Source organism: Bos javanicus, chromosome 5, assembly GCF_032452875.1.
Source record: "Bos javanicus breed banteng chromosome 5, ARS-OSU_banteng_1.0, whole genome shotgun sequence".
NCBI classification, from domain to species: domain Eukaryota; kingdom Metazoa; phylum Chordata; class Mammalia; order Artiodactyla; family Bovidae; genus Bos; species Bos javanicus.
In genome coordinates this window covers 57,362,678-57,390,090 of record NC_083872.1, presented here as the reverse complement: position 1 = coordinate 57,390,090, position 27,413 = coordinate 57,362,678, and the positions used below count along the sequence as shown (strand labels likewise).

Sequence of the window (27,413 nt, the reverse complement as noted above, 5' to 3'; positions counted from 1 at the left end):
AGCCTAGCTTGAAGGATTTTGAGCATGACCTTGCTGCATGTGAAATGAGTGCAATTGTGCAGTAGTTTGAACATTCTTTGGCATTGCATGTTTTATTTGTATGTATTTTAATTCTCACACTAATCATATTATACAGTTGCTGTCACTGTCTGCATTTTGCAGGTAAGGTTAAGCAACTTACCAAAGTCACACAGCTCACACATGGCAATAGTAGAATTAAACCTCAGTCTTTTAATTTTTGAGCCTGTGTTTTAACTACTTTCTGCTAGTTAATGGGCTCTATAGACAAGAAATAACACTTTTTGAGGAAACATTTAGTGAACGTTGATTCATTCCTTACTCAATTGCTAACTGAATAGTGAAATAATTGAGTGCTTATATCAAAACTGAATCTTATTTTTTTTTCTTATTTGTAACATAAAGATCTTACATTACAAATGAAAATTATTTTCTTTGTTGTTCCAAATTTAATTAATACTAAACCATTATTTTACATTTACAGAATTTGTAGATTGGTATGGCTAGGCATGCTAACATTTTACCTGGGCCTCCACTTCAGCTATCAAATACTTGCCTAACCCTTAAAGACTGGTGGGGTTTGAGAGTTTCGGTTTGAAGCATCCTTCTTCTCCACTCCAGTTGAGAAATAAGAAAAACGTTTGACAAATGGAAATAAAACCAACACCTTTATTACTGATAAAACTGATATTCAAGATGGTACCTCCTATCTGTGGGCCAGTGAATTTTCTAATACTGCCAGAATTAGGCAGATTTTTCCACCTAGGTGCAAGCAGTGATCAGAACCAAACCAAACAGAAAGCTATGGTCCTCCCTTGTGAGGCAACCCGTGTGAAACCTCACCAGTGTGTAAGGTAGCAAAGCTGAATGCATGCTCCCTTCAGGCAACTGTACCCCCAGAGTGGAGCTGCCTGCCCACAGGGATGGTGTGCTGATGTCTGTCTATTCACATGGAAGGGCGCAGTGCAGTGGGCAGTAAGTGATCCCCCAGTGAGGGTGCTGATCAGATTCCTCAGTTTAGTTCCGTTTTCACGTACCAGACCAGTGCTTAAATCTAGTAGACTTTTTAAACACTGTGTATTTGTTTGTCTTGGGCTCCGTTGGGTCTTCATTGCTGCACACAGGCTTTCTCTAGTCGTGAGGAGCAGAAGCTGCTTTGTTGTAGCGTGCAGGCTTCTCATTATGGTTTCTTCTCTTGTTACAAAGCACGGTCTTTAGGTTCAAAGGCTTAGTTGTCCCACGGCATGTGAAATATTAGTTCCCCAGCCAGGGATCGAACCATGTCTCCTGCATTGCAAGGCAGATTCTGAATCACTGGACTACCAGGGAAATCCCTAATCTAGTAGAATTTTTGATGATTTTTAAATTTTTTTTATTTATTTTAAATGGAAGGATAATTGCTTTACAGTATGGTGTCGGTTTCTGCCAAACATCAACATGAATCAGCCATAGGTATACATATGTCCCCTCTTTCTTGACCCTCCTTTCCTCCTCCCTCCCCATACCACCCCTCTAGGTTGTTACAGAGCCCCAGTTTGAGTTCCCTGAGTCGTACAGCAAATTCCCATTGGCTATCTATCTTTCATATGGTAATATTTGTTTCCACGTTACTCTCTCCATACTTTTCCACTCTTTCCTTCCTCCCTCTCCCACCCTCATGTCCATAAGTCTGTTCTTTGTGTCGTGTCTCCATTGTTCCCCTGCAAATAATTTCATCAGTACCATCTTTCTAGATTCCACATATATGTGTTAGTATATGATATTTGTTTTTCTTTCTGAGATACTTCATTCTGTATAATAGGGTCTAGGTTCATCCACCTCATCAGAACTGACTCAAATGCATTCCTTTTTATGGCTGAGTAATATTCCATTGCATGTATACACAACAGCTTCTTTATCCATTCATCTGTAGATAGACATCTAGCTTGCTTCCATATTGTAAATAGTGTTGCAGTGAACATAGGGGTACTTGTGTCTTTTTCAGTGTTGGCTTCCTCAGGGTATATGCCTAGTAGTGGGATCGTGGGTAGTACAAGGGTGAAGAAGAGGAATGCTGATATTGTATTAATAACCGGCTAGTTGTTAATTAAGGACACCACTGAACGCAACTGTCAGGAGTAAGCCTAAGCAAAGATACAGAGGAAGGGAAAAAAATGGAAGAAGAATGGAGAGGAGTAAGATAAGAGAGGATGGAGACTAGAAAAAGAGAAGAAGTGAGGGGCAGTAGAGGGTTGCCTCTAAACTATAAGTCTGTTATTCTCATTCTAAATTTTCTTTCAGTTTCACCTCTAAAGGATAACAAAAGTAAGCAGGAACCTGAGATTCTGCTCTGTAAGTTCTATCAAAACTATTTTGTAATAAGGAGAGAGGAAAATAGCTGTTTTGTTTTAGTAAATCAGCCTAAAAGAATAGGGATTTCCCCTTTTTCTATATTGTTAATGGATTAAGCATACTGTGGCTGTTCTGTAAATAAAGTCTGTACGTGGATATGGGTACTAGATCTTACAAAAATTCTTGCAGAACCTGCACATTACTATCCAGGAACTAGACAGAACTTACAGGAGTTTCTCTTCTTTTGGAGACCTTATCCCTTTGTTTATAATTGGCTTTTGGTTTTCAGTTCTTACTTTGGCAACCAGTCCTTACTTCCACCCCTTACCTCCAACTTCTGCCTCATTCCCAATTGTGATTTAAACCATGAATTGGATAAACTAGGTTAACACTTTCCTGAGGACGAGTTCTACTCAGATCACTGTCTTTTTTGAGATTCAAGGTATGTTAGAAACTATGAGAGTGTGGGTCCAGTGGTCAGGCTGTATGGACTCAAGTGTTTTAACATTCTACCCTAGTTTTTTAAAAAAAAGTATGTCAGACTTTAAGAGACTTTGTTTTTAAATAGATAATAGATGTATGGACTTGTTATAAAATATAAAAGATTCAAACAAGTATAAAGGAAACAAATAAGTCTGTTTTCAATCCATCCTCCATATACCTAGTTTGTCTTTCTAGTGGCCATCATTATTAACTGCTTCTTGTGTATCTTTCTAGAGATAGTTCTATGTATATTATATCAAACTTTGAAAAATTATTTCCAAAGTCCTTTGTGATTTTTAAAAATAAGCATAGATAAAGATTAAACTTGATATAGTTCATGGGGGGCTAGGTGGTTGCATATATACGTTTTATTTTGATCTGAAGATAGACTAGGCACGTATACCTTTCATATTCTTGGGCTAGGCTACTTCCTTCAAATGTGTAGTGTTGCCAGTATTTATTGTTTGGTGAAACAAAAATATTTCTCTAATGACCACAGGAACAGAATATTTTCATGACTTTGAGATTTTAGGCCTTGATGAAACCAGAACCTTAATCTACCAATCTAAGAATTCTTTCTGTGGGTAGTATAAGGGTGAAGAAGAGGATGCTGGTGTTTCCTAACTTCTAAGGGTTTGTGATCTCTGTACGTCTTACCAAAATGAAATTGTGTCAAGTGATGAAAATAGGATAAAAGACAAGGGAGGACAGAATAAACTCTAGGCAGACATTATCTTTTCCTTCATCTTCTCTAAGGCAACCGTTTTGTGGAAGAGAGCCACATACACCTCTCTGCAAGCTCTGTTACCCTTTTCTACTTTGTAGTTCCTTCTTCGGCCATATCTCCTCCTGAACAGCTGACCCACTAGCTAGGCTGAATAGTGGAGGGATTTTGTTATGCAGAGTCACACTCCATGGGGACTCAGTTGTGTCCCAGCCATGTTCTGCCTAAGCAGTTGGTTGTCATGTTCAGACAAGCTGCTTAACCTTCAAAGCTCATTTTCCTGTCCTGGAAATGAAACTTTTTGTCTGTGTTTCCTGGTCCATATGAGATGTTGCCGCACTGACATGTACCTACACACTGATGGCATAGTTAGTTATTCCTTGGGATACAGGCATGGGCTTTTGCTGCCAGAAAGGGCTGTGCCCCCTTAGAACTGTCCACATATTTCAGTTGAGGGCTCTTGCTCTGGTTAGTCTATGTAAGCACCAGTCTTATGTAGGTTTTACTCTTAACTTATTTGGGTCACGGTTCAAATGCTCTGTTTCTTAAATGTTCTACTTTGGACTCGACATTACCTATTCCCAGGGAACTTAGAACTGTCCTCTTCCCAGAAGGGAGACGAAAGGAGGTAGGGTCATGTAAGAACTGTTTTACTCAGCTCTCTGCACCGGTTTGGATACTGTCAGTCTTAGGGTTTCCATTACTTGGTTCTGCTTAATAAAAAGTGAAGTGACATACCAAAGGGAATGTTGAAATAAAATTAAGACTCAGTTTCTAAGTTTTAGAAGGAAACTAATAACATATTCCCTGCTCTACTTCACAGAGTTGTTGGGAAGAGCAAATGAAATCATAAATGTTATAGGACTTAAGATACTGTTTAATTGTCAGACAAAAAGATATAGTACAAAATTCTGCATCATGTGCCTAGAGGAGTGAGGAGGTTCTTTTTCCATCTTGAAGAAAGCAGAGTTTTTCTTAAGAGTTTCTGAGTACGTACGTATCCCCTTGCACCTGAGTCTTTAAGGTAGAATGGTTTGTTCATCATTCAGGGTCCCAAAAGGAAACAGATGGCATACCCAAGCAGAATAATTTGAGAAAGATGTAATAAAGGGACTGTTTACAAAGAGACTTAGGGAAACCAGTGAGAGCGAGCAGAGTACCCTATGGCCAGCAATTACAGAGCCTGTGTTACTCTAGATCTAAAGGGGGAAGGAACTGAGGGAGATTGCCAGAATCTAAGAGTAGCTGTATGGAGAGAACTTTGGGCGCCAGTAGCAGTATGCAGTCAAATCATGGTATTCTGGCAGGGGAAGGAGCTAGGAAAAGAAATATTCTGATCGCCTCCTCCTCCTGCCCTTTGATATCCTGCTGGTGTGTATCTGGTTCACCAAACCCAACTGGAATCCACAGGACAAGGGAGCCTGTTCATGCACTCTTTATGGTCAGCTTCCTAGCCACAAAGCAAGGTGGACAGGAGTGGCAGGCAGATCTGGAAGGGCGAATGGATGGATCTCTGGGCAATAAGTTTGATTGTTTTATTAACTGAGGATTCTTTAGTTATTTTGACTTAGGGTTTGAAAATGTCGATTTTATACCTAAGATCTCGTTTGAGTATCACCTGGTATGAATGTGAGTAACTCCCCCTGGCATTAAAGGAATGTGGAAAACAGATTACTGTTATAGCGGTAAGAGCCGTGAAAGAGAAGTGGGGAAGAGATGAGCTGGAGGTGTCAGGCTTACTTGAGCTGAGAGGAAGTAGTGGAAGTGCTGAGAGTCATGTTTTAAGACCAGGTATGTTGCGCAGATCTGTGGTGTGGGTTCTCTGGCTTAGGCTCTGCATGTTGCAGAGCAACCTTTCTGTTGTTATTGTCTTTTGATAATTTTATTTATTCATTTTTGGCTGTGCTGGTTCTTCGTTGCTGTAAGGGCTTTCTCTCGATGTGGCGGCCAGGGGCTACCCTCTAGTTGTTCTGCACGGGCTTCTCGTAGTTTGGCCTCTCTTGTTGCAGGGCACTGGCACGGTCTCTAGGGCCAATGGGCTTGTTAGTTGCAGCATGTGGCCTCAGCAGCTGTGGCTCCTGGGCTCTGGAGCACAGGCTCAGTAGTTGTGGTGCACAGCCTTAGTTGCTTCTTGGCATTTGGGGTCCTCCTGAATCAGGGATCGAACCTGTGTCTCCTGCATTGTCAAGTGGATTCTCTGCCACTGAGCCAACAGGGAAGCCCCTCATTTTGTTTTTAATGTTACTGTTTTCTTTTTTTCCAGAAGGAAGGATTATTGAAAATACTCCTTTTTTGTTCTGATACGATATAATGTCTAATTCATATTTTTACTTGAATTTCAATAAAGTATGTTAATTTTAAGACTTCTCTACCTGTAAATGAAGTAGGGTGATGCCAACTTAAGCTGAGGCCTGTGCTAGGTCATGCTAGCCTGTAGGATGTTTTCAGTGGTTGGAATGTCCTCTCCTCTCCACCCATCTCTATGAAATTTTTTTTTTTAATTATTCACTTCTTTGTTTGACTGTGCTGGAACTTTGTTGCTGTGCATGGGCTTTCTCTGGTTGTGGTGAGCAGGGGCTGCTCTCCAGGTGCGGTGCGCAGGCTTCTCATTGCAGTGGGTTCTCTTGTTGTGGAGTGTGGGCTTTCAGTAGTTGTGGCTCCTGGACCCTAGCGTACAGGCTCGAGTGCACGGGCTTAGCTGCTTCAAGGCATGTGGGATCTTACCAGACGGGATCGAACTCGTGTCCCCTGCATTGGCAGGCAGATTCTTAACCACTGGACCACTGGGGACATCTCTCTGTGAAATTTTTATAACAGCTTTGTTGAGATAAAATTCCCATGGTGTGCAATTCACCCATTTAAATGGTACAATTCAGTGGCTTTTTGTATATTTGCAGAATCATGCACCCATTACCATACTTTTAGGGCATTTTCGGTACCAACCCCCCAAAGAAACCTCACTCACACAGCCATCACTTCCCAGTGCTTTCATTATCGCCCTCTCCTAGCCATAGGTAATCACTCATCTACTTTCTGTTTCTAAAGACTTGCCTGCCTGTTCTACACACTTCATATAAATGGAATCATATAATTGGTGGTATTTTGTGATTGCCTTCTTTCACTTAGCATGTTTTCAAGATTCACATCATAGCATGTATCTGTATTTCTTTCCTTCTTAATGACTACTAGGCTCATATGTGGATGTACCACATTTTATTCACCCATTTATCAGTTGATAGACATTTGTGTTCACTTTGGGCTATGATGATGCTGCTACGAAATTCTTGTACAGGTTTTATGTTGGACACATGTTTTCAGTTCTCTTGGGTACATACGTAGGAATGGAATTGATGAGTCATGTGATAACTCTGTGTTTAATTATTTTAGGAACGGCCAAACTGTCTTCCAGAGCAGCTGCATCATTTTACATCCCCACCAGTAGTGTACAAGGGTTCCAGTTTCTTCACAGTCTCACCAACACTTGTTATTTTTTATTGTAGCCATCAAAGTTACTTTTGATTAAAGCCATAATCTTTTTATTATAGCCATTCTAGTGGATATGAAGTTATATCTCATTATGATTTTGGTTTGATTTTCCCTATGGCTCCCTTTTAAAAGTTTACCCTCCTACTCATTTTTCAAGGTAAAACCCAAAACATTTTCTTTGAGAAACTTTTCCCTCAGGAATTGTTTTTTCTTTCATGTTCTCATACCATTTTTCTTGGATCCCCATAAAAAGCACACACATTTTGTTCTGCTAGTTATCTAGGCTGTATGCTCTGGTTTGTGAATTACTTAGTGGCTTCTTGTGAAAGTGAAGTCACTCACTCGTGTCTGACTCTTTGTGACCCTATGGACTGTAGCCTTCCAGGCTCCTCTGTCCATGGGATTTTCCAGGTAAAAGTAGTGGAGTGGGTTGCCATTTTCTTCTCCAGGGCATCTTCCCGACCCAGGGATCGAACTCAGGTCTCCTGCATTGTAGGCAGACCCTTTAACCTCTGAGCCACCAGGGAATCCCAATGGCTTCTTATGGGTATGTGTTTAAATTTATTATGAAATATTTCACTTATACACTTATTCACCTGTGAGTCCCCACTACATCAAGCAGAGCTTACACATATTCGGCATTCATATATTTATTGAATGGTTCAAATAATGCAAAGGGCCTCATGAGTGAATATTAGAAAGATTGATACTTTGTAGGGAAAGTGGACTTTATTAGGAGAAATGAGAGAACTCAGGAAATAATGTATTTTTAGATAAAAATGATCAGATGTGTTACATGTCCCAGAGACCACTGGTTCCAGAAACCTGTCTTGTGGAACATCAATATCCATATTGTAATAGGAATTTTGATGTCAGGCCACTGAGTTTTTTTTTTTTTTTAATTTATTTTCTTTTTATATATTTGGCTGTACCAGGTCTCAGTTGCAGCACTCAGGATCTTTGCTTCAGCATATGGGATCTAGTTCCCTTACCAGGGATCAAACCCAGGCCCTCTGCATTGCAAGCTCAGAGTCTTAACCACTGGACCATCAGGGAAGCCCCTGAATTTTGTATCTGTGAGACTTTTCTTATTAAGGTGATACACAGTTACTATTAGCAAACCCCCTAAATTTGTTTTACTCCTTTTAGTAAATATCCATGCATATATTCTGTGCCTGGAACTTAGCTGGGCACTAGACTTGGGGTGGAGTTTTCTCTGGCTCTGGTGATAATAAAGTTAAGGGCTCAGGATGGGGATGACTTTGATAGCAAATGAATGGATACAGGGTTTGTGAATTTTCTTAAACCAGGCAAAGTGAACAGTTGATCTGAGAACCTTATTTTCAGAATAAAGACAGTGTTTTACTTGCATTAGATTTTAATTAGCAAGTAACTCATCTGAGTGGATCATTCTCTTAAAGATCTGATGAAAACTTAGTGATTGGGAAGTAGGCTTTGAATCTCTGCTACCATTGTGATCTCTTGCAAGAGAGCAGAAGGAAGACACACTCTTGTCTCCTGGTTTCCTGTAACTCAGCAAGACAGGAAACATAAAGTTCCTGCTACAGGAAGAGGGGAGTTTGCTTTTTCTTTTTCTGGATGAAGATGAAGGAGTTATATATTTCTTTATCCCCATGCTATAAGCCCTTCCCCAGATTATCATGCCCCAGAGATTCTTACAGGATATTTTTACAACATAGTTCTCTAATCATCCTTTAAATACCACCCCACCAATCTTTAATCCCACCAGTCTTTAAGAAATTAAAGTCTTTTCATTATTTTATCTTAAAGGTCTCAGGCTTAGTAAAAGAAGAACAAAACAGAAGGAATTGTTTTATAATTTAGACATAAGTAACTATCAAGGTGGTCAGAGAGAGGTAGTTCTCAAGATGGTTAGGACCCACTCACTGTCTGCCTCCTAACCTCATATGTCTTCATGCGCTTTCCATAAAAACATCTCTCCAGAGTTTTCCTGGATCCTTAAGAACTGCTAGGGGAAGCATCAAGTCTCTGAAGACAGATAATAGCTCAATTTGGGTGAGTTATCTATATTCTGAAAGGAAGGATTTTATCCTTTAATTATAGAACAACTTCATTTTTTAAAACAATTCCAACTTCTAAAAGCGTAACTGTAACTGAGTTTGTGCTTGCTGTGTGCCGAGCCCTGTATTCAGTACTCTGTATCCATTAGCTCATTTGTCCTCCCTTCTCTGCCTTCTTTCAGCTCCCATGTGTGGCCATTCACTCTGCAAGGGGAGTGTTCTCTCTTGGAAGCAACCAAGTCCTTCCCATGCTGGTGTTCCCACACACGTTTTACTGAGAGATTCTGGTCTCCTGCCAACCTTAAATTTGCTGTTCTCTGGCATTTGCATTCCGTCAGTTCACCTTTGCAGTCCAGCCAGTGTTCTCTATTTTGCCTTGGTAACCCGTTGCCCGTAGGTATCTGAGTTTCACTGGGAAGATCCAAAGCCATAAAGTCCTTGCCCTGAGATTGTCTCCTGTCTTTAGGGATCACAACTGAATTTATTCCATTTCCCAGGAATTAGTGCAATATTAGAACTTTCTAAAAGCATTAATACCTACTCCGTAAGCCTGCATCTCTAAGGTGCTGTGTTCACTTTTAGCTAAAAAATCAAATTTTAAGTCTCTCCAACACTTAACGACTACGCTTTTCAGGCCTTCCCTGTGTAGTATTTCTAAGGTATTTAAATGTTTATTAAATGAATAAAATTAACCAGTATTTATTCTAAAAGCATTCACATATATGCATCAAGCAGATCACTTCAAATTCTGCAAGTTTGAATTTTTTTCCAAGTAATTCCATTTATGAACACTAGTTTAATGAAACAGTAACTTTTAAAAACGAAAGACAGATAATGTGACATACACTCTTGGTAAAAAACTGAGAAACAGAATATTAACCCAGAATATTAAACAAAACAACTTTTAGTCCCCCATTCCCTGTTCCTATATCAACGAAAGATTCTTAAAATAATTTAAAGCACTTGGATATCCTTGGAAAGTAATATTAAAATGTACAATATTTCTGCATTACATTTTCATAGTATTAGAAGGAATAGTAAATTGCATATTCTTTCATTCAAAATATGGAAATATGAAATATTAAAACAAATTTTACAAAATTGTAATTGGTTTGTGCTGGGTTTTACCTAGTTTTAACAGTTATTTTTATTACATACTACATACATTGGAGGGCATAAGAAGTATATTTTTCTTGATTGTACAAAATGATTCATTGCAAAATGCTTAAATACAGCTCTCTAGGAACATTTCCATGTTCTTATCAGTGACCATAAAGTGAAGAGAAGGAATTTTGAGTGTCAGTGTAGAGGAAAGTGGGATGGAAGGTGACTGAGATCCAGAGTTTAGGTGACTGGCAAGCTCATCCAATTAGGAGGCTGCAGAGTTATGGATGGGACCCAGGATTTTCTTAACTAAAAATGCTTCAGATTAGTGTGCTCAAGAAGAAGGGGCTAGGGAATCTAATTACGACTGTAGAAACTTCAAAACTCAGTTAGGTGTGTGTACAGTAACGCCTGCCTGTTGCCGTAAATGCCATGTCCGCCACAACCCCAGCTTCGGCACACTTGCTATTAGCATCTGATTCTTTTTACAGAGATTCACAAATGGGAATCAAGTTCTAACCCCTCTTCTTTTCCAGAGTTACAGTGATGCTGCATGCTTCTTCCTTTCTCTCTCCCACCAAGGGTGGCTTGAGGATGATAAGAATGTTGCCAGGTAGATCCAGTATAGAGACGTGCTTGCCATTTTCTGTTTCACTTAATTTCAAGTTTAACAGTGTACTAACCATTTTGGGAAGAAGTTCTTTATCAGCGCCCTTGAAAAAGCACACTAGATCACTAATCCTCTCTGAACCTCCACCCACTCGGCCTGGCGTACTTGCAGCCCGGCGTGCAGGCACTGCTGCAGGAGAGCCCGGCCTGAGGTGTTTGCCCCTGTCAGCCATGGCTCAGGCCGCGTGGATATCCCACAGGTTCCAGCCCCGCGCCACACAGGCCCACCCCTGCAAGTTTGAATTTAACTTCTATTTTTTTCCTGACCTCCCTTCGTGTCTAATGTCTCCTAATTAGTCTCACTACCTTTGATCTCCTACCCCTCTGAACCAGCTGGGATTATACAGCCAGTGTCAACTTTCTTAAATATATGATATCATGTCATTTCTCAGCTTATAATAAACTTAGTAATGTTTCCCAGTCACTTCCGGAATTAAATCTCCTTCATAACATGGCTCATGCCTCCCCTCTTCTATGGAATAACTTTACATATTTCTTTGCTACACCCTTTATTTCTAAAGGCAAGTTTAATACCATCCCAGTTGTCTTAAGATCCTAGGCCAAATGTGAGGGTCCTTGCTTTAAAGAGTTCAAATCTTGCTCTTCATTTTCTAGCTTAGGCCCTGACAGAGGACCAGTGGCCTCAGAGGACTATTTCAGACAAGGAGGAGACAAAGAAGACAGTTCTACCCTACCCTTCCCACCCCCAGTAAAAATATCTCAGTCCTCTGGACTCTCATATGTATCACCGTTTTCTCTTTTACATATATAGGTAAACATGGATCATTAGTTTACTTTAGTTAGTATTCTCTCTCCAAATAGTTTCTTTTGGGAAGCCAAATAAGCTTTACTTAAGAGGCTTGCTCAATTTTATTTCATAAATTCTCTCTTGAAAAGAGAGTATTTTTCTTTTTTCTCTTTGGAGCCAAACCTGCAAAGCAGTTTCAGAAGCTATTTGGGAACAGCAAGAGAGAAAAAAATTTTTTTTTCTGAACTACATTTTTTTTCTAGGAGTTTTTCTGGCCTTTTTTTTTTTTTTTTAATTAATGACTAAGTCATATTTTTAGATTATGCCTAAGACCTTACTGTTAAAACCAAGATTATACCCATGGTAGCAAACCAGTAACTTGTTTTCGATTTCTTTCTTTCCTCAGTAACCCTTGGTTCTTCTTTGGACAGTCCTAGTTTTGATAGTTCCTCTTAGGAATGTTCTCTCACATTGGGAAAGGGCACAGATGAACTCTGACTGAGATGGGTGATCTCATGGGCTTGTGCTTGGTACCTGATACGATGCTACTAGAGTTGCTTCTGCTGCCACTGTACTGCCGGCACCACCGTCATCCCCAGGCCCAGACTCTCATCCTGGTTGGTTGCCGGGGCGTGAGGGTGCTGCACACCGTCAGCTTGCAGGATCTTAGTTCCCCAACCAGAGATTGAACCCAGCCCCAGCAGTGAAAACACTGAGCCCTAATCGCTAGACCTCCAGGGAGTTCCCTAGAATCTTATATTTAGAAGCATCAGCTTGGCTTTCTGAGCTAAGAGGAAAGGATGTCTTAGCAAATGACCTCTAGCAGTGATCTTCTTATTCTGAACTCAGAAGCACTCATGATTAGAATATAGGTCGTAATCTTCTTGCCTCTAAATCAGACGGTGCACTTACCATAGTAGTGACAATGGGGGAGGTCTTGACACCTAGTATTTGATTATTATTACATATCTACTAATTCACTGGCGATTTCAACATTGTTCTTAAGTACTGCCATTTCTAGCACTGGATGTATGACTTTTAGGTTTATTTGCCCTGTTTTTGTCTTGTCTGAAAGTTGCTTAAAAAATACACATGCCTTGCCCTGCACTTGCTGACTGTCACTGCCACCACAGAGGAATCATAATTCATATTCTGCCAGCATGTGGATTGTTTTGTATGGAAAATCCTAGTATGAGTGCTGGCAAAGAGAGGGGAACAGGGATAGGAAATAGATAGGGTATATCAGGAGGTGCAGTAGGTCATGAGTCTTTGGGCCATTCCAGAATGTGGTATTGAGTTTCTTCTTCGCTGTAGTATGGAGCTAAGGAGTGAACAGTGTATTTGCAAGTGGATACAAATGTGTATTTGCACATTTTTTAATGACAGAAATAGGGAAATACTTGCTTCAACATATTTAGCCTGAGCAAAGATTTTTAAGAGTTTTCTAAAGATCAGAGGCATGAAATATAAGAGGCACATATTACATTAAGATTATTTGGGGGAAGGTTTCCCCTCTTTTATATTTATGTATCTCTTTTTCTTGTTACCACTCCAGTCTCTTACTGCCACCGCCACCAAAGAAAAGCAGGTGGGGGAAACCCTGGAGATGAAGCTGGCATTTTATAGGAAAGTAATTCCAAATAGATTTGTACTGTAAAGTGCTTTAAGCCAAGGGAGAACTGGAATTTGAGTATGATATAGTAAAGTGTACCACATTATAGGTAGTTATGCAAATTTGGGGGCTTCCTCAGTGGCTCAACAGTAAAGAATCTGCCTGCAATGCAGGAGACTAGGGTTTGATCCCTGGGGTTGGGAAGGTCCCCTGGAGGAGGAAATGGCAGCCCACTCCAGTATTCTTGCCTGGAAAATCCCATGGAGAGAGAAGCCTGGCAGGCTACAGTCCATAGGATTGCAAAAGAGTCGGACATGACTTAGTAACTAACAAATGCAAATTTAGAGTATTATGAAACATATATTTGTATACACTAGAAGCTTGATTAGAGCATTAGGATATAAAATATGCCTGGAAAGAATGAATCCATGTTCTAGTCAACCTGGTAGTTTTTCTCTAACAGAAGGACCCCCAAAGCGTAGCAGAGTCAGGTTGCCTGTCCTGGTATCAATAGTGAAAGATTACAGATGTTTCATCCCAAATGTTGGATTTCCTTACCCATACTTTATCTAGTATTCATTCATATTTAAACCTTTAAAATAAAGGTTTAAATAAGTAAAGAACTTACGACTAAACCCCTATTAGCAGAGTGAAAAATGTCATTTTTTACTACCTGGCACGATAATTAGTATTTCATTTTATTTGTCCAAGTGTATAATAATTTTCAAACTCTTGCAAGTATTTTGCAGTTTTCCTGTTCTACAGCTCTATGAATAATCTGTGTTCAGCGTTTCTATACCTTCTTGATTTGATAAATTACTAGTTCCTCCCTGTCATTTTTGAATAGAACTTAGATTTTTATTAATCTTGTCTCATTACACAGTTTACTTAAGAGGCATACATCACTTGTATTTCCAGCATCTATATAGTAAGAAAGAACACTTCTCTATCACAAAGTATCTTTTTTCTAAACCTTTAGCAAACATATTTTGACCTCTCATTTTCCGTGAAAGGACAGTTAAATATTTTCTTATTCAGAGAAGAATTCTTCTAGGTTTTTTTTTTTTTCTTCATTTTTTAAAAAACTCTTCTATGACTTCATTGCTGTTCGGGTTTGGAATCATTCTTTCCAAGGGCCAAGATCTTCCTCACTCCTGAGCATCTAAGTGTGTGATTTTTCTGACCTTTTGCTCTTCGTGTCTCCCCGCAGCCATATGTGTCGTTGTCTCAGCAAATGGCACCACCTAGTCCAAGCAGCAGTACCCCTAACAGCAGCAGTGGGAGCACTGCACATGACCAGCTGAGTAAGACCAACCTCTACATCCGGGGATTGCAGCCAAGCACTACTGACCAGGACCTAGTGAAGTTGTGTCAGTCGTAAGTTGGGGCACACGTGGATAGGTTTCCAGGGACAGTACAGATTTGGTGATGCTGGCTTCTTACCAGATACTCTTATCCTGAAATGCAGTATTATTTTGCTTTTACCCCTATTTTCACAAGGTTTCTCAGCAACCCCTCTGAAAGAAATTCTATGTACTGCCAATATATAAAACTTTCATGTGTTTCTCGGAAAAAAGCCAGATCAGGCTGACCTGGAAAGCCTAGTTAGTATATGAGTTTGTTTCCAGCATGTATCCAGAACTGATGGTCTTAGTGGAAAGATTTCTGTCCTTACACCTTGAATAGAAATGCTCAATATCTCTGAAGATATTGATCAGAAGATAGAGTTGGCAGTGAGGATAGAAGAAAGTGGGACTAAATTCAATTATGCTGTTAGGAGAGTTTCTGCTGCTAGAGATATTTCCAGGGACCCAGAGGGGCCCTCCAGCTAGTGGATAAAGAAGAATATGAAGAAAGAGTTGTCAACTTGTATTTACTCCCTAAAGATCTTAGGGGTCCTTGTGCATAGACTTGAGTCATGAGGTAGAGATAACTACCATGGAATTAGCCCAGTTAGGAAAGCCGGAAAAATTGCACGCATGCAGAGATGCCAGCTCAATTCTATGTAGCAGAAAAATATGTGTTTCAGATCATTTATATGGGGGAGTGATTGGAGGCTGGTAGGATGGGAGTACTAACAGAGAAGGAGAAATTTATTTCGAGTTTGTTTATTTGGGTGTGCCAGGTCTTAGTTGCGGCAAGCAGGATCTTCATTGCAGCGCACGGGGTCTTTAGTTGCAGCACGGGTTCTCTAGTTGTGGCCTGTGGGTTCAGTGGTTGCAGCACTCAGGCTTAGTTGCTGTGAGGCATGTGGGATCTTAGTTCCCCTACTAGGGATCAAAGCCACGTCACCTGCATTGGAAGGTGGATTCTTAACTTCTGGGCCACCAGGGAAGTTCCTAAATTTACCATTGTTTAAAACTGTTGAAGTATAACAAGCATACAGAAAACTGTACAAATCATAAGTGCTTACAGAACAGTGAATTTTCATAAAGTGAACACATCCTTGTAAGAGTCCCTTGTAACGCAGATCAATGGAACATTATCAGCTCTTCAGAAGCCCACGTCCCTGTGACAATCTCTCTCCTACCCTCAAAGGTATCTACTGCTTGACCTCTGAATGATTAATGTGGCTTGTTTGAACTTCTTATAAATATAATGATATAGCACATACCATTTTATGTCTAGTTTCTTTTTCTCAGTGTTGTTTGTGAAATGCATCCACATTGTTGCTTGTAGCAAAACTTTGTCCATTCTTCTTGCTCTCTAGAATTCCATCATAGGAATATAGCACAGTTTATTTACTTGTTCTACTGTTGCTAGATATCGGGTTGGTTTCCAGTATGTGACAGTTACAGATATGAATAGTGCTGCTATGAATTTGAGCAAGACTTTTGTTGCATGTGTATATACATGTGTGTTACTAGGAGTAAAATTGCTAAATTATAGGGTATACATTTGTTCAGCTTTTGTAGATTCTAGTAAACAATTTTCTGAAGTGGTCAAACTGACACAAACTCCCATAACAGTATATGCGTGTGCCAGCTGTCCCAAATCCTGGAGAGGCTGAACATCCTTCCCCCAGAATGTATGAGGCCTCAGAGGTACTCTGTAAATCCCTTAGTCTTCTGACGTTGTGGTTTTGGAATTCTCTTTGCACCAAGCTGCACAGAATCAGTCTCTAAAGGCTGGATATGTGTATAACACTGGATCCTTTACCTCAGCTTACCTTGTTAGAAAGATATTTAAATGAACTTAGGGGACTTAGTCTAGGACTAGTAATTTTTTGAGGGAATAGAAAGTGGCCAGAATATCTTTAGGAGACATAAGAGACATGGGTTTGATCCCTGGGTTGGGAAGATCCCCTGGAGGAGAGCATGGCAACCCACTCCAGTCTTCTTGCCTGGAGAATCCCTATGGACAGAGAAGCCTGGCAGGCTACAGTCCATGGGGTTGCAAAGAGTCGGACATGACTAAAGTGACTTAGCATATGAAGGAAGAGAGTACTGTATCAATCTAGTTCCTTGATTTCTCTACCCTTTGTTTCTTGGACTAAATATAGTGTGCTACAAAAATCAATTCTGTGACTCCACAAGACAGAGGAAAAGCTCAGTTCTGCTTTACTCTACTTTAAGGCTCATTTTGTCCTTACCGATAGTTGCCTTACCTTCTGTTGTGTCTGAGGGATGAGAATAATAAGGATGGGAGCATATAGGATGGGAGTAAGGAGCCCAGGAGGGGACCATACATAGGAGTGCGGCAGAAAAAAAATAGGTGCTAGATGAGTTATGACGAAAGGGAAGCTGAGAAGAGCAGGTGGGTGGAACCCTCACAGGCATGTGAGCTGGGAGATAAACCTCTCTGTGAATGGTGTTTCCCATGCATAGAAGGACTTCCTGCCTTTGTCCCAGCTATCTCTCTAGGTTGTAGGGGAAGTACGCTGGATCCTAAGCCCTGGTGGGCAGGAAAGAGAGGCGTGGAGTCTGGAACTGGAACTCCCGGTTCTCTCTTGGAGGGCTCCTTCCACGGAGGAAGCAGCACGATCCAGCTGTTGCCAGCTGCAGTGGAAACTCTGAGCTCAGAGTCTCAGGCTGCTCAGACCACAGCGAGCCCCACCCTAGGGCCTGGGTGGAGATAGCAGCATGTGTGTTCTCAAGCTCGCAGTCTCCCTCATCCCTTCTCTTGCCTAAATTTGGGGAAGAATCCAAGTATGCAGCCCAGAGGGTTAGGATCACATCTATTCTAGCCTCCAGGGCCCTACTTGGCTTATTCTGTCTAATCCGAGGGTCACAGAGCCCCACTAGAACAGTCAGGGGTTGTCAAGGAGCAAAGCAACTACATCAATCATCATCTGTTCTTTAGGGATGGAATGGGAGGAAAAGTAGAAAAAAATCCTTGTTTCAGGTAATTCAGTCCCTGCCAACTGTTTTCCAGTTAAATTTTATACTCCTGACTTTGTTAGTGATTTTCTTTTCTGTCTCTCTAATATGGTTCACCCTCCTGGAGTAGAATGTAGAGATTTCTTTCTAGTAGAACACTTCTAATATATCCCGGAACAGTGGTACTCCACTGTTCACAAGTTTGGGGAACTCCACAGGACCCCACATGGCTAAAGTATAATTTTAAAAGGTTGAAGAATATAACTCTCCTACAAATATAGGTGAGCCTATGCCAATATTTACTTTACTCATTAATGAGGGAACTAGCAGAATGGTAAAATGAGTTCAAAGAGCATTTGAGAGACTGAGTATTGATAGGTACTGAAGGAAGAAAGTAAATAAGATTACTAGGTTACAGAGAAAAGTGCTTCATACCCTTTAGGACAGTAAAACAGTAACCTTTGGGATTATCTTTTCTAATGGACAAAAATTACTTGTATCTCTACTAGATAAAAATCTACAAGTTAATATGTATCTTCATAAAATCTGAGCCTCATCAGTAATAAATAGCAACCTAAAGAAACATCCTTCTAGATAATAGAATATACCTTGAATGGGCCTTGTAAACAATGTTCCAGAGTGACATTGAAAGAAGGTGAAATCCTTATTCTGCCTTATCAAGTTTTGGGTAATTTTCTTAACACAGCTATTGCATTTAATCTAATGCCCAGTCCCACTCCCTAACACACTGAAATCTTGACAGGTAGAAATCAGGGAATTCCTTGTCAGTCCAGTGATTAGGACTTGGCATTCTCACTGCCAGGGCCCTGGAATCAGTCCCTAGTTGGGGAACTAAAATTCCATAAGCCACATGGCACAGCCGAAAAGAGAAAGAAGTCTTAGACACTAAAGCCCAAAAGAGAGCCATTTGGTTAAATGTTGAGGTCCTTTGGATATAATGTTATAATAATAGCAATTAACAGTGTTCAGGTGTTTTTTGGTAGACATTGGTGCTTTGTATTCATGATCTCATTTCATATTCCCAACAATCTTTTCTCCATTTTACAGATGGTGAGTCTGAGGCACAGAAAGATTAAATGACTTGTCCAAGATCACACATAGCTAAGTGGCAGAATCAGGATTTGAATAAATGCAGTTTGGCTTAAGTTGACCTTCAGTCAGGGGGCCAGTCGAAGAGTGAGGAGTGGGACATTAGAGAAGAGAAATAGATTTTCATGGGAGAAGTGCTGTTTGTCCAAAGGAAGATAAGTAATATCAAGGATTACTTTTAGTCTTCAGGGAATTCTTGCCAGAGCTCTGCCCTTGCACACTGATGAATGGATGTCACCAAGCTTCTTTCCCCCCAAAAAGACAGTAGTCTCTTTCTAACTGGTATCTGAGTCTTATTTGGGGGAGAAGAGAGAAATGTGTTGACAGTGTAGGGACTACAGTTACCTTACTTCTTGTAGATGCCTTTGGGGAATAGGTTTATATGAGAAGTGTGACATTTTAAATTCATTTGTTCTTATTGCTAAGGATTGAGCACGACAGTTTTTCCTAGTGGGAGTGAAGACAGGGCATGGATTCCTCTAGATATCGCAGTCTCTGTCCTTGTCTAAACCCCTGCCCCCAGATTATCACTTTGCATATTCTTCTCCCTTAGATACGGCAAGATTGTCTCCACTAAGGCCATCCTGGACAAGACCACAAACAAGTGCAAAGGTGAGAGTACAGCTATTCCTGCTGGTGGAGAAGAGCTGCAGGTGAGGCCCTCGCTTGCCTCCATCCCTCCCTGCTTCAGGCCCCTGGTTTCCACTACCAGGGTGGCGTCTCTCAGGGGTTCAGGCTTGAAAGTCAGGTAGGTATGTAGATTCTTTGGTGACCAGAGAGTTTGAGCTAAAAGTGCTGTTTGGGGGACCCAAGGCTAGAATCCTGCACAGAGTGCCTTTGAGTCCTTTGACCGCGCCTTTGTGTCATGCTCCCCTGGATTGGATGGTAGATACGAGCACGTGAGACTATTTCTACTTAGCAGAGCACTGTAAATGTCTTGTGTTGGTGTACATGGGGCAGCTTAATTTTGTTGGGGTTTTGAGCAGCTCTAGGTGGAGAGGGAAAGAGGGAAGGGGCTGGACGCTGGGGTGAGGAGGGGCTTCTTACAGCAGGTGGCTGGCTATCTGCAGTGGAGAGGCTGTATTTCCTACATGCCTAGCATTTCTGGGATGTGACTAGAAAAGAGGAGGGAGTTCTTTTGGAAATAGAGGGGGGCCGTGAGTTACTAGAGGAGCCTAGTTGTTGAAACCTTGGGTTTTTCTTAGGCGAGAGGGAGGAAGGCAAGGATACCACAAAGACCTCATGGCCCTTGGCATTCTTAGCTATAAAGTAGACCAAATCTCACAGGGTTTGGGGAGCCCATGGAAAACCACCTGAAGCCTCTTAATCTCTCTTCCTCCCTGCCACTTCTATTATGTGGGTCGAAACTCTTCCTCTGTTTCCTGAAAAGCCGGGGCCTCCTACCTCCCTTACACCTCCTGCCTCCCAGTGACTCTCTTTCCCTGTTCCAGGCTATGGCTTTGTGGACTTCGACAGTCCTTCAGCAGCACAGAAAGCAGTTACAGCACTGAAGGCCAGTGGTGTACAAGCGCAGATGGCAAAGGTAAGGGTACTACCCCACGTCTGTTCCTCTAGAGGTGGTAGTTAGGTAGTTAGATTGAAGGACTCCAAGGTGTCCAGAGGACTTAAGAGCCACGTGGTTGAAGGGCAAGGGCTTTCTGCAGTGCGTTTTGACTATATCTAGTCTCAACCAGGGCCCCACTGAGTGCCTCTGCTGCTAGAGGAAGGTGGTGTTCAGAACCCATGGCAGGTAGCTCTGTTAACTCTCTTCCTCTCATCAAGTATTATAAGCAGGCAAGAGGGTCCAGAGGCGTCTTCCCTTCCTCCAGCTGTTTCCCTATCTCCACCCTCGTCCCACTTCCCTACCAAACAGCTCGTGGTATTTTTGCAGCATTCTCTGAAGAAGCCAGTTGTGCAACTCCAAAGTTCAGAACAATGCTTTCCACCTCCCAGCACTGTTCCCTGTAGGAATGGGCTGGGGTGGGGTGGGTGATATGTAGGGTGTTGGGGGTATAGACACCACAGAGAGAAAGGAAACTATCCCTTCCTTTCTCCCGTCTGTCATTTAGGCTACTAGAAAGCCAGAGACTTTTCCCTCTTCTCTTAGGTGGAGTTACCCTCTTGCCTTTCTAAGGTCATTGTGAATACCTGAGAGGGGCTGATGCAGCAGGCCTGCCTGCCAGCCATCCTTTCCTGTAATGGTTGAAGAAAAAGAAAGCCCTGAAAGGAAAGGCAGAAGAGGGAGTAAGGTTGCAGCTGACCCGCTGTCTGGGGCAGAGTGACTGCTTAAATTCTTAGCAGCACCGCCCTGGGAAGTTGTTGCCATTTTACAGAGTCTGCCCTCTGGAGGTGCTCTCCCACCTCTTCTTTGTGGAGAAAACCCCTCTGACATTGGAGTGACTTCAGACTTCCTGTGAGACTGGAACTTCTGGGGTGACCCCGTGTGCTGTACATCTGGCCCTTGGTGTAGCCCCCAGCACTTCCCTTCTCTCTTCTTCCAGCGTGCCCTCCATCAGGGAGTGTACAGACATTTCTGCTACTAAGAGGAGTCTGCTGTGGCCGGAAGAGGGGGAAGGGAGATTACTCAAAACAATCCAACCCTGGAAGCGAGGCAGTCCAGGAGAATCCAGCCTCTGGGACAGGCTGCCGGCTGGGAGAGAGGAGTACTGCTCTGCCTGGTTCTTAAAGCGACAGCCCAAAACTTCGTCCCTGACTTGTCTTACGGGCTCGGGCTCGTACAGTGCTAGAAATAGTAGATCTGTGGGGTTTTTGGCCTAGACTCAATATATGATGCATAACCCATGGTATTGGGACTAGGTGTTACAAATAGTTGCTAAGATTCTCTTTGTTCAGTTATCCCTTCTTCCTCTCTCTTTTCTGAAATGTCATTTTGCGAATAACGGCTAAGGGTGGGAGAGGGTTAAGAGATATGAAATTCATTTTTTCACTTTTATTTCCATAGCAACAGGAGCAGGACCCCACGAATTTGTACATCTCAAACCTCCCGCTGTCAATGGATGAGCAAGAACTGGAGGGAATGCTGAAGCCCTTTGGCCAGGTTATCTCCACTAGAATCCTTCGAGACACCAGTGGGACCAGCAGAGGGGTTGGCTTTGCCAGGTGAGGGATGCCAAGAGTGGCAGATGATGACGTTAATAAAGAATGTCACACAGACGGTCATCAAAAAGTCTGTGTCCTGCCCCCAGGACCAAAATACTGGCCAAAAGTTCTTGACAGTCAATCAAAAGTTCATTTAATTATAGGTCACAATACTCAAAAAACTGTTTGCTCTCAAATCTTTGTGCTTTTGCCACTATTTCCTGTTACTTTAGCCTTTGTTCCTTTGATCTAGAACTAAGCAGAATAAAAGATTATAATTCTGTATCCTGTTCTAGTTTCCTGAGTATTTCTCATCCTGTTATCTCATTTGGGCTTCCCTGGTGACTCAGAATCTGCCTGCAATGCAGGAGACCCAGGTTCAATACCCTTCTCCCCTGGAGAAGGGAATGGCAACCGATTCCAGTATTGCTTGGAGAATTCCATGGACAGAAGAGCCTGTCAGGCTACAGTCTATGGAGTTGCAAAGAGTCAGACATGACTGAGCAAACCTCTGTCTGTCTTATCTCATTTACTCTATGAAATAAATATTTTTTTATTAAAAAAAACTAAATTTTATTGACAGTAAATGAAATGAAATTCAATGTTAACTATACAGTTTGAGTTTTTACTTATGTAGTTTTTTAATTAAAAAAGTTGGAGTATAGTTCCTTATAATGTTGTTGAAATAAATATTAATTCTCTATTTATGGAAAAGAAAACCAAAGTTCTCAATATGAAGTGATTTGCCCAAGGTCTCAGGAGTGGGTGATAGAGGAGAGCCATTGCCCTTGTGGCTTCAAGATAGGCAGGATTAGATGGAAGATCTGGTCTACCTTTCCAGATCTGTTGAGAGCCTTAAATTCTCCATCCAGCTCTACCACTAACTGCCCGTGTGATATCAGACCTTTATGAGCCTTGGTTACCCTGTGAAGCAGAGGTTTAGATGAGTGATTTTCTTTTTTTAAAAAGATTAATTTATTTTAATTGGAGGATAATTACAGTATTGTGATGGTTTTTGCCATACATCAACATGAATCAGCCATAGGTATACATGTGTCCCCCCCATCCTGAACCCCCCTCCCACCTCCGTCCCCACCCTATCCTCTCCAGGTTGTCCCAGAGCACTGGCTTTGGGCGCCCTGCTTCATGCATCTAACCAGCACTGGTCACCTAGTTTTCATATGGTAATGTGTATGTTTCAGTGCTGCCACTGCTGCTAAGTCGCTTCAGTCGTGTCCAACTCTGTGCGACCCCATAGACGGCAGCCCACCAGGCTCCTCCGTCCCTGGGATTCTCCAGGCAAGAACACTGGAGTGGGTTGCCATTTCCTTCTCCAGTGCATGAAAGTGAAAAGGGAAGGTGAAATCGCTCAGTCGTGTCCAACTCTTAGTGACCCCATGGACTATAGCCAACCAGGCTCCTCTGTCCATGGGATTTTCCAGGCAAGAGTACTGGAGTGGGGTGCCATCGCCTTCTCCGATGTTTCAGTGCTTTTTTCTGAAATCATCCCACCCTCCCACTGAGTCCAAAAGTCTTATTTACCTCTGTGTCATCTCTGCTGCCCTGCAGGTGGGATCATCGGTACCATCTTTTGAAGGTGTTTGCTCGAGCTGTAGAGTTTTCCAGGGCGCCTTCTTTGGAGCTTAGTGTCACTGTTGTAGGGCTTCAGCTTTCCCTAGCCCACCTAGGAAATGGTTTTTATTTATTTTAAGATTTTGCTTGAAAGGAGATTCTGATGCCTTTCTAAAAAGTTTGAAAAGACCTGGACTAAGTAATCTGAAAGTCCTTTTTTCTTTTTTAATATCTTCTCTGGTCCAAGAACACTGCTTTACTCTGCAGGGTTCAGACCTTGGGAACGTGGAATAAGACCTCTTCCCTAGCCTACTCAATCTCGATGGCGCCACCTGCTGGTGACCCCATGTATAACTAAAGGGGAATTTCTAAAGCTTGTAATCAAACTTTTTTGCTCCCATACTCTCTTAAAGCAGAAGCTCCATTTCGTCCAGATAATTTTTTTTGCCCTAGACCAAAAGAAATACTTAACAGTTTAATGTATCAAGTAACTATTCTAAACATTCAAAAAATGTTTAATATTTTAACAACTTTGTAGTTATTTGAAAAATACATTGAAAAAATATTTTTATCTCATTCTTAAATAACTATCCTTTCAATGGATGTGGCCTGTTGGACACTGCACAGTTCTCAAACCTTGGAATCCTACTGAACAAGGACACCCTCATTTTCTGTTACATGTTGGTTTTCTTATGGTACTTGCTTTTGTCATAGCAACTACTGAAAAACCAGATTGTAGAAATATTGAACTATTTAGAGTTAGTAGTCTTTACGATAAATAGCCAATTAGTGTTGCTGTATTTTATTCAGAAAGTTAAAGTATCCCTTGCTTTGCCTCTGTGAGCTCATCACAATGGCCCAGGGTGCCTCAAAGCCCAGTTTAGGAACTATGGCTTTGAAGTCTTGAAAAGCCATGAAATCTCTTGTATGTTTCTACATTAATAACTTCAGATTTTCTTCATACATTTAGATTTTTGCAAAGTATATTTTCCTGCAAATTATAAATATTATGTTAACAATATTTACATAATGTTAATAATAATAATTTAGACTATGTTAGTCTAAATAAAACTGTCATACTATTTTAAAATATATCCAAATGAAATCTAAATGTAGCAATTTAATACACAAAATCATTTCAAAAATACATGGGGCATTTCTTTAAGTTACAACTCTTAAATGATTCTTATAGTATTCCTTTTTCTCTTGATTTTGTATTGCCATCTTATTTCCCTACAGAATTGTATTTTAGTTTTTAAAATATTTTTATAGTTGAAAGTCTTTGTTTGGATCATTCTGCTATACTTCTCTGCAACAAGAACATAAATTAATTTTTTTATTGTGGCTCTGAATCATTATGCATTAATCCATATGGAAATTATCTTTATAAATAGTTCACAGTTGCCCCAAACAACATAAATATTTTAAAATGTTGATACAAAATTGTTTTATATGAAATAAATTTTATTGGAAGTGCTTCTTTTAGATTTTTATAATTAAATCATGTAGCCATCAGTGAACATTGTTTATTACTGTAACAAGACAAAATTTAGTGTCAGTTCTATTTGTGTTTTATTTCCTTGTTCACATAAATAAGTAAATGGGAATGGAAAGAGTTTTGCTAAAATAGGAATTCTTTGAGTTCTTTCTGAATTATATGCCAAGAACCAGGGTGATCTGTCATCAAAACTGACATTTTTAATTGTCAATTGACAACTTGTTGAGTCCTTTAGCTTTGTGGGAAGGAAGAATTGGAAACATGTAACTTAAAAAAACAATTTTTGTAACTCAGTCCTCTGTGCTTCCTGTTGAGCTTTGGGATGAGTCTAAAGTAAGCTGAGTGGAGTAGTTGTGAAAGGGGACCTCAGCCTTGATCATTCAGGAAAGAGTTTATGAGGAAGTTGAATTCCTGAAAGTGATTCTTTTAAAACCCTACATGCCTGTCACCCTTTTGAAAGACTCAAGAATAGGAGTAACCCAACTAAACACTGTTTGCTCTAGAATGCTCAGCATGCTTTTCACTAGAAGGTTCCATTTAAGGTCTTTTTCTAGTAACTGCCAACATGGAGATTGTTCAGATCTTTAGTGGTTATTGGCATAGAAAATATACTGACTTACTTTAACTGTGGAAAAGGGGGAAAATACTGTACCCTGTCTTATGTAGATCTTCATATAATTTATAGAACATGTTTATACACATTATCTCATTTGAGCGCTGTATGGTAAGGTAGATGGAGATTTGAAGCAGAAATGAGGAATGAGTCCGGAGGACTTTGGTGCATGTTCTGACTCACAGAGCCTGTGAGTGGTGAACAGGCACCACTAATTCCTTCCTCATTTTCTCTTTTCCCAACAAGATACTTTAGCTGCGTAGCTTCTAACATTGTTCTGTCACCATAAACCCTGTCTTAATACTCTTTCTTCCTACAGACTCAGGAAATCTTTTTTCCGCATTTAAAAAATAATTGAAGTATAGTTGAATTACAACGTGGTGTTAGTTTCAGGTGTACAGCAAAGTGGTTTATGTATTTTTCATATCAGATCAGATCAGTCGCTCAGTCGTGTCCGACTCTTTGCGATCCCATGAATCGAAACATGCCAGGCCTCCCCGTCCATCACCACCTCCTGGAGTTCACTCAGACTCACGTCCATTGAGTCAGTGATGCCATCCAGCCATCTCATTCTCTGTCGTCCCCTTCTCCTCCTGCCCGCAATCCCTCCCAGCATCAGAGTCTTTTCCAGTGAGTCAACTCTTCGCATGAGGTGGCCAAAGTACTGGAGTTTCAGCTTTAGCATCATTCCCTCCAAAGAAATCCCAGGGCTGATCTCCTTCAGAATGGACTGGTTGGATCCCCTTGCAGTCCAAGGGACTCTCAAGAGTCTTCTCCAACACCACAGTTCAGAAGCATCAATTCTTCGGCTCTCAGCCTTCTTCACAGTCCAACTCTCACATCCATACATGACCACAGGAAAAATCATAGCCTTGACTAGACGAACCTTTGTTGGCAAAGTAATGTCTCTGCTTTTGAATATGGTATCTAGGTTGGTCATAACCTTCCTTCCAAGGAGTAAGCGTCTTTTAATTTCATGGCTGCACTCACCATCTGCAGTGATCTTGGAGCCCAAAAAATAAAGTCTGACACTGTTTCCACTGTTTCCCCGTCTATTTCCCATGAAGTGATGGGACCGGATGCCATGATCTTCATTTTCTGAATGTTGAGCTTTAAGCCAACTTTTTCACTCTCCCTTTTCATCAAGAGGCTTTTGAGTTCCTCTTCACTTTCTGCCATAAGGGTGGTGTCATCTGCATATCTGAGGTTATTGATATTTCTCCCGGCAATCTTGATTCCAGCTTGTGTTTCTTCCAGTCCAGCATTTCTCATGATGTACTCTGCATATAAGTTAAATAAGCAGGGTGACAATATACAGCCTTGACGTACTCCTTTTCCTATTTGGAACCAGTCTGTTATTCCATGTCCAGTTCTAACTGTTGCTTCCTGACCTATATACAAATTTCTCAAGAGGCAGATCAGCTGGTCTGGTATTCCCATCTCTTTCAGAATTTTCCACAGTTTATTGTGATATGTGTGCATTTACACATGTGTATCTTTTTCATATTCCTTTCCATTATGGTTTATTACAGGATACTGAACATAGTTTCCTGTGTTCTACAGTACGACACTGTTTATCTGTTTTACATATAGTAATTTGTATCTGCTTACCTCAGACTCCTAATAAGCCTCCCTCCCCTGACTCATGAAATCATAAGGAAGTTATTGGTAGCTAATAGACCTTTATAAGTATGGCCAGAGCAAAAAAATAAATATTGGCAAATTCTTAGCTTGTACAGTTTTATCAGAGTGAAGGAACAGGGAAATTCCCTGGTGGTGCAGTGGTTAGGACTCAGTCTTTTCATTGTTGTGACTTGGGTTCAATCCCTGGTCAGGAAAGTAAGATTATGCAAACAGAGCGAAAAAACCTAGGAAAGTTTCCATTAGGAATTTTGTAATAAAAAATAATGGTAACAGCCACTGTTTATTGTATTCTTATTTAGGAACCAGGCACAATACTGAATACTAGATCCATCAATCAGTAT

The 27,413-nt window shown here is 41.0% G+C and overlaps 1 protein-coding gene across 5 annotated transcripts in view; it reads left to right on the top strand.

Annotated features, from left to right (window-relative positions):
- The window catches only part of RBMS2 (RNA binding motif single stranded interacting protein 2), a 60,274-nt gene that overhangs the window by 19,740 nt on the left and 13,121 nt on the right, over positions 1–27,413 (top strand). For all 5 annotated transcript variants that reach the window (XM_061416806.1, XM_061416808.1, XM_061416809.1 and 2 more), the window contains 4 exons: positions 14,428–14,594; positions 19,200–19,258; positions 20,098–20,189; positions 21,609–21,766. In XM_061416806.1, the coding sequence (XP_061272790.1) occupies positions 14,428–14,594; positions 19,200–19,258; positions 20,098–20,189; positions 21,609–21,766 (476 nt within the window). The remainder of the gene's footprint in view (positions 1–14,427; positions 14,595–19,199; positions 19,259–20,097; positions 20,190–21,608; positions 21,767–27,413) is intronic.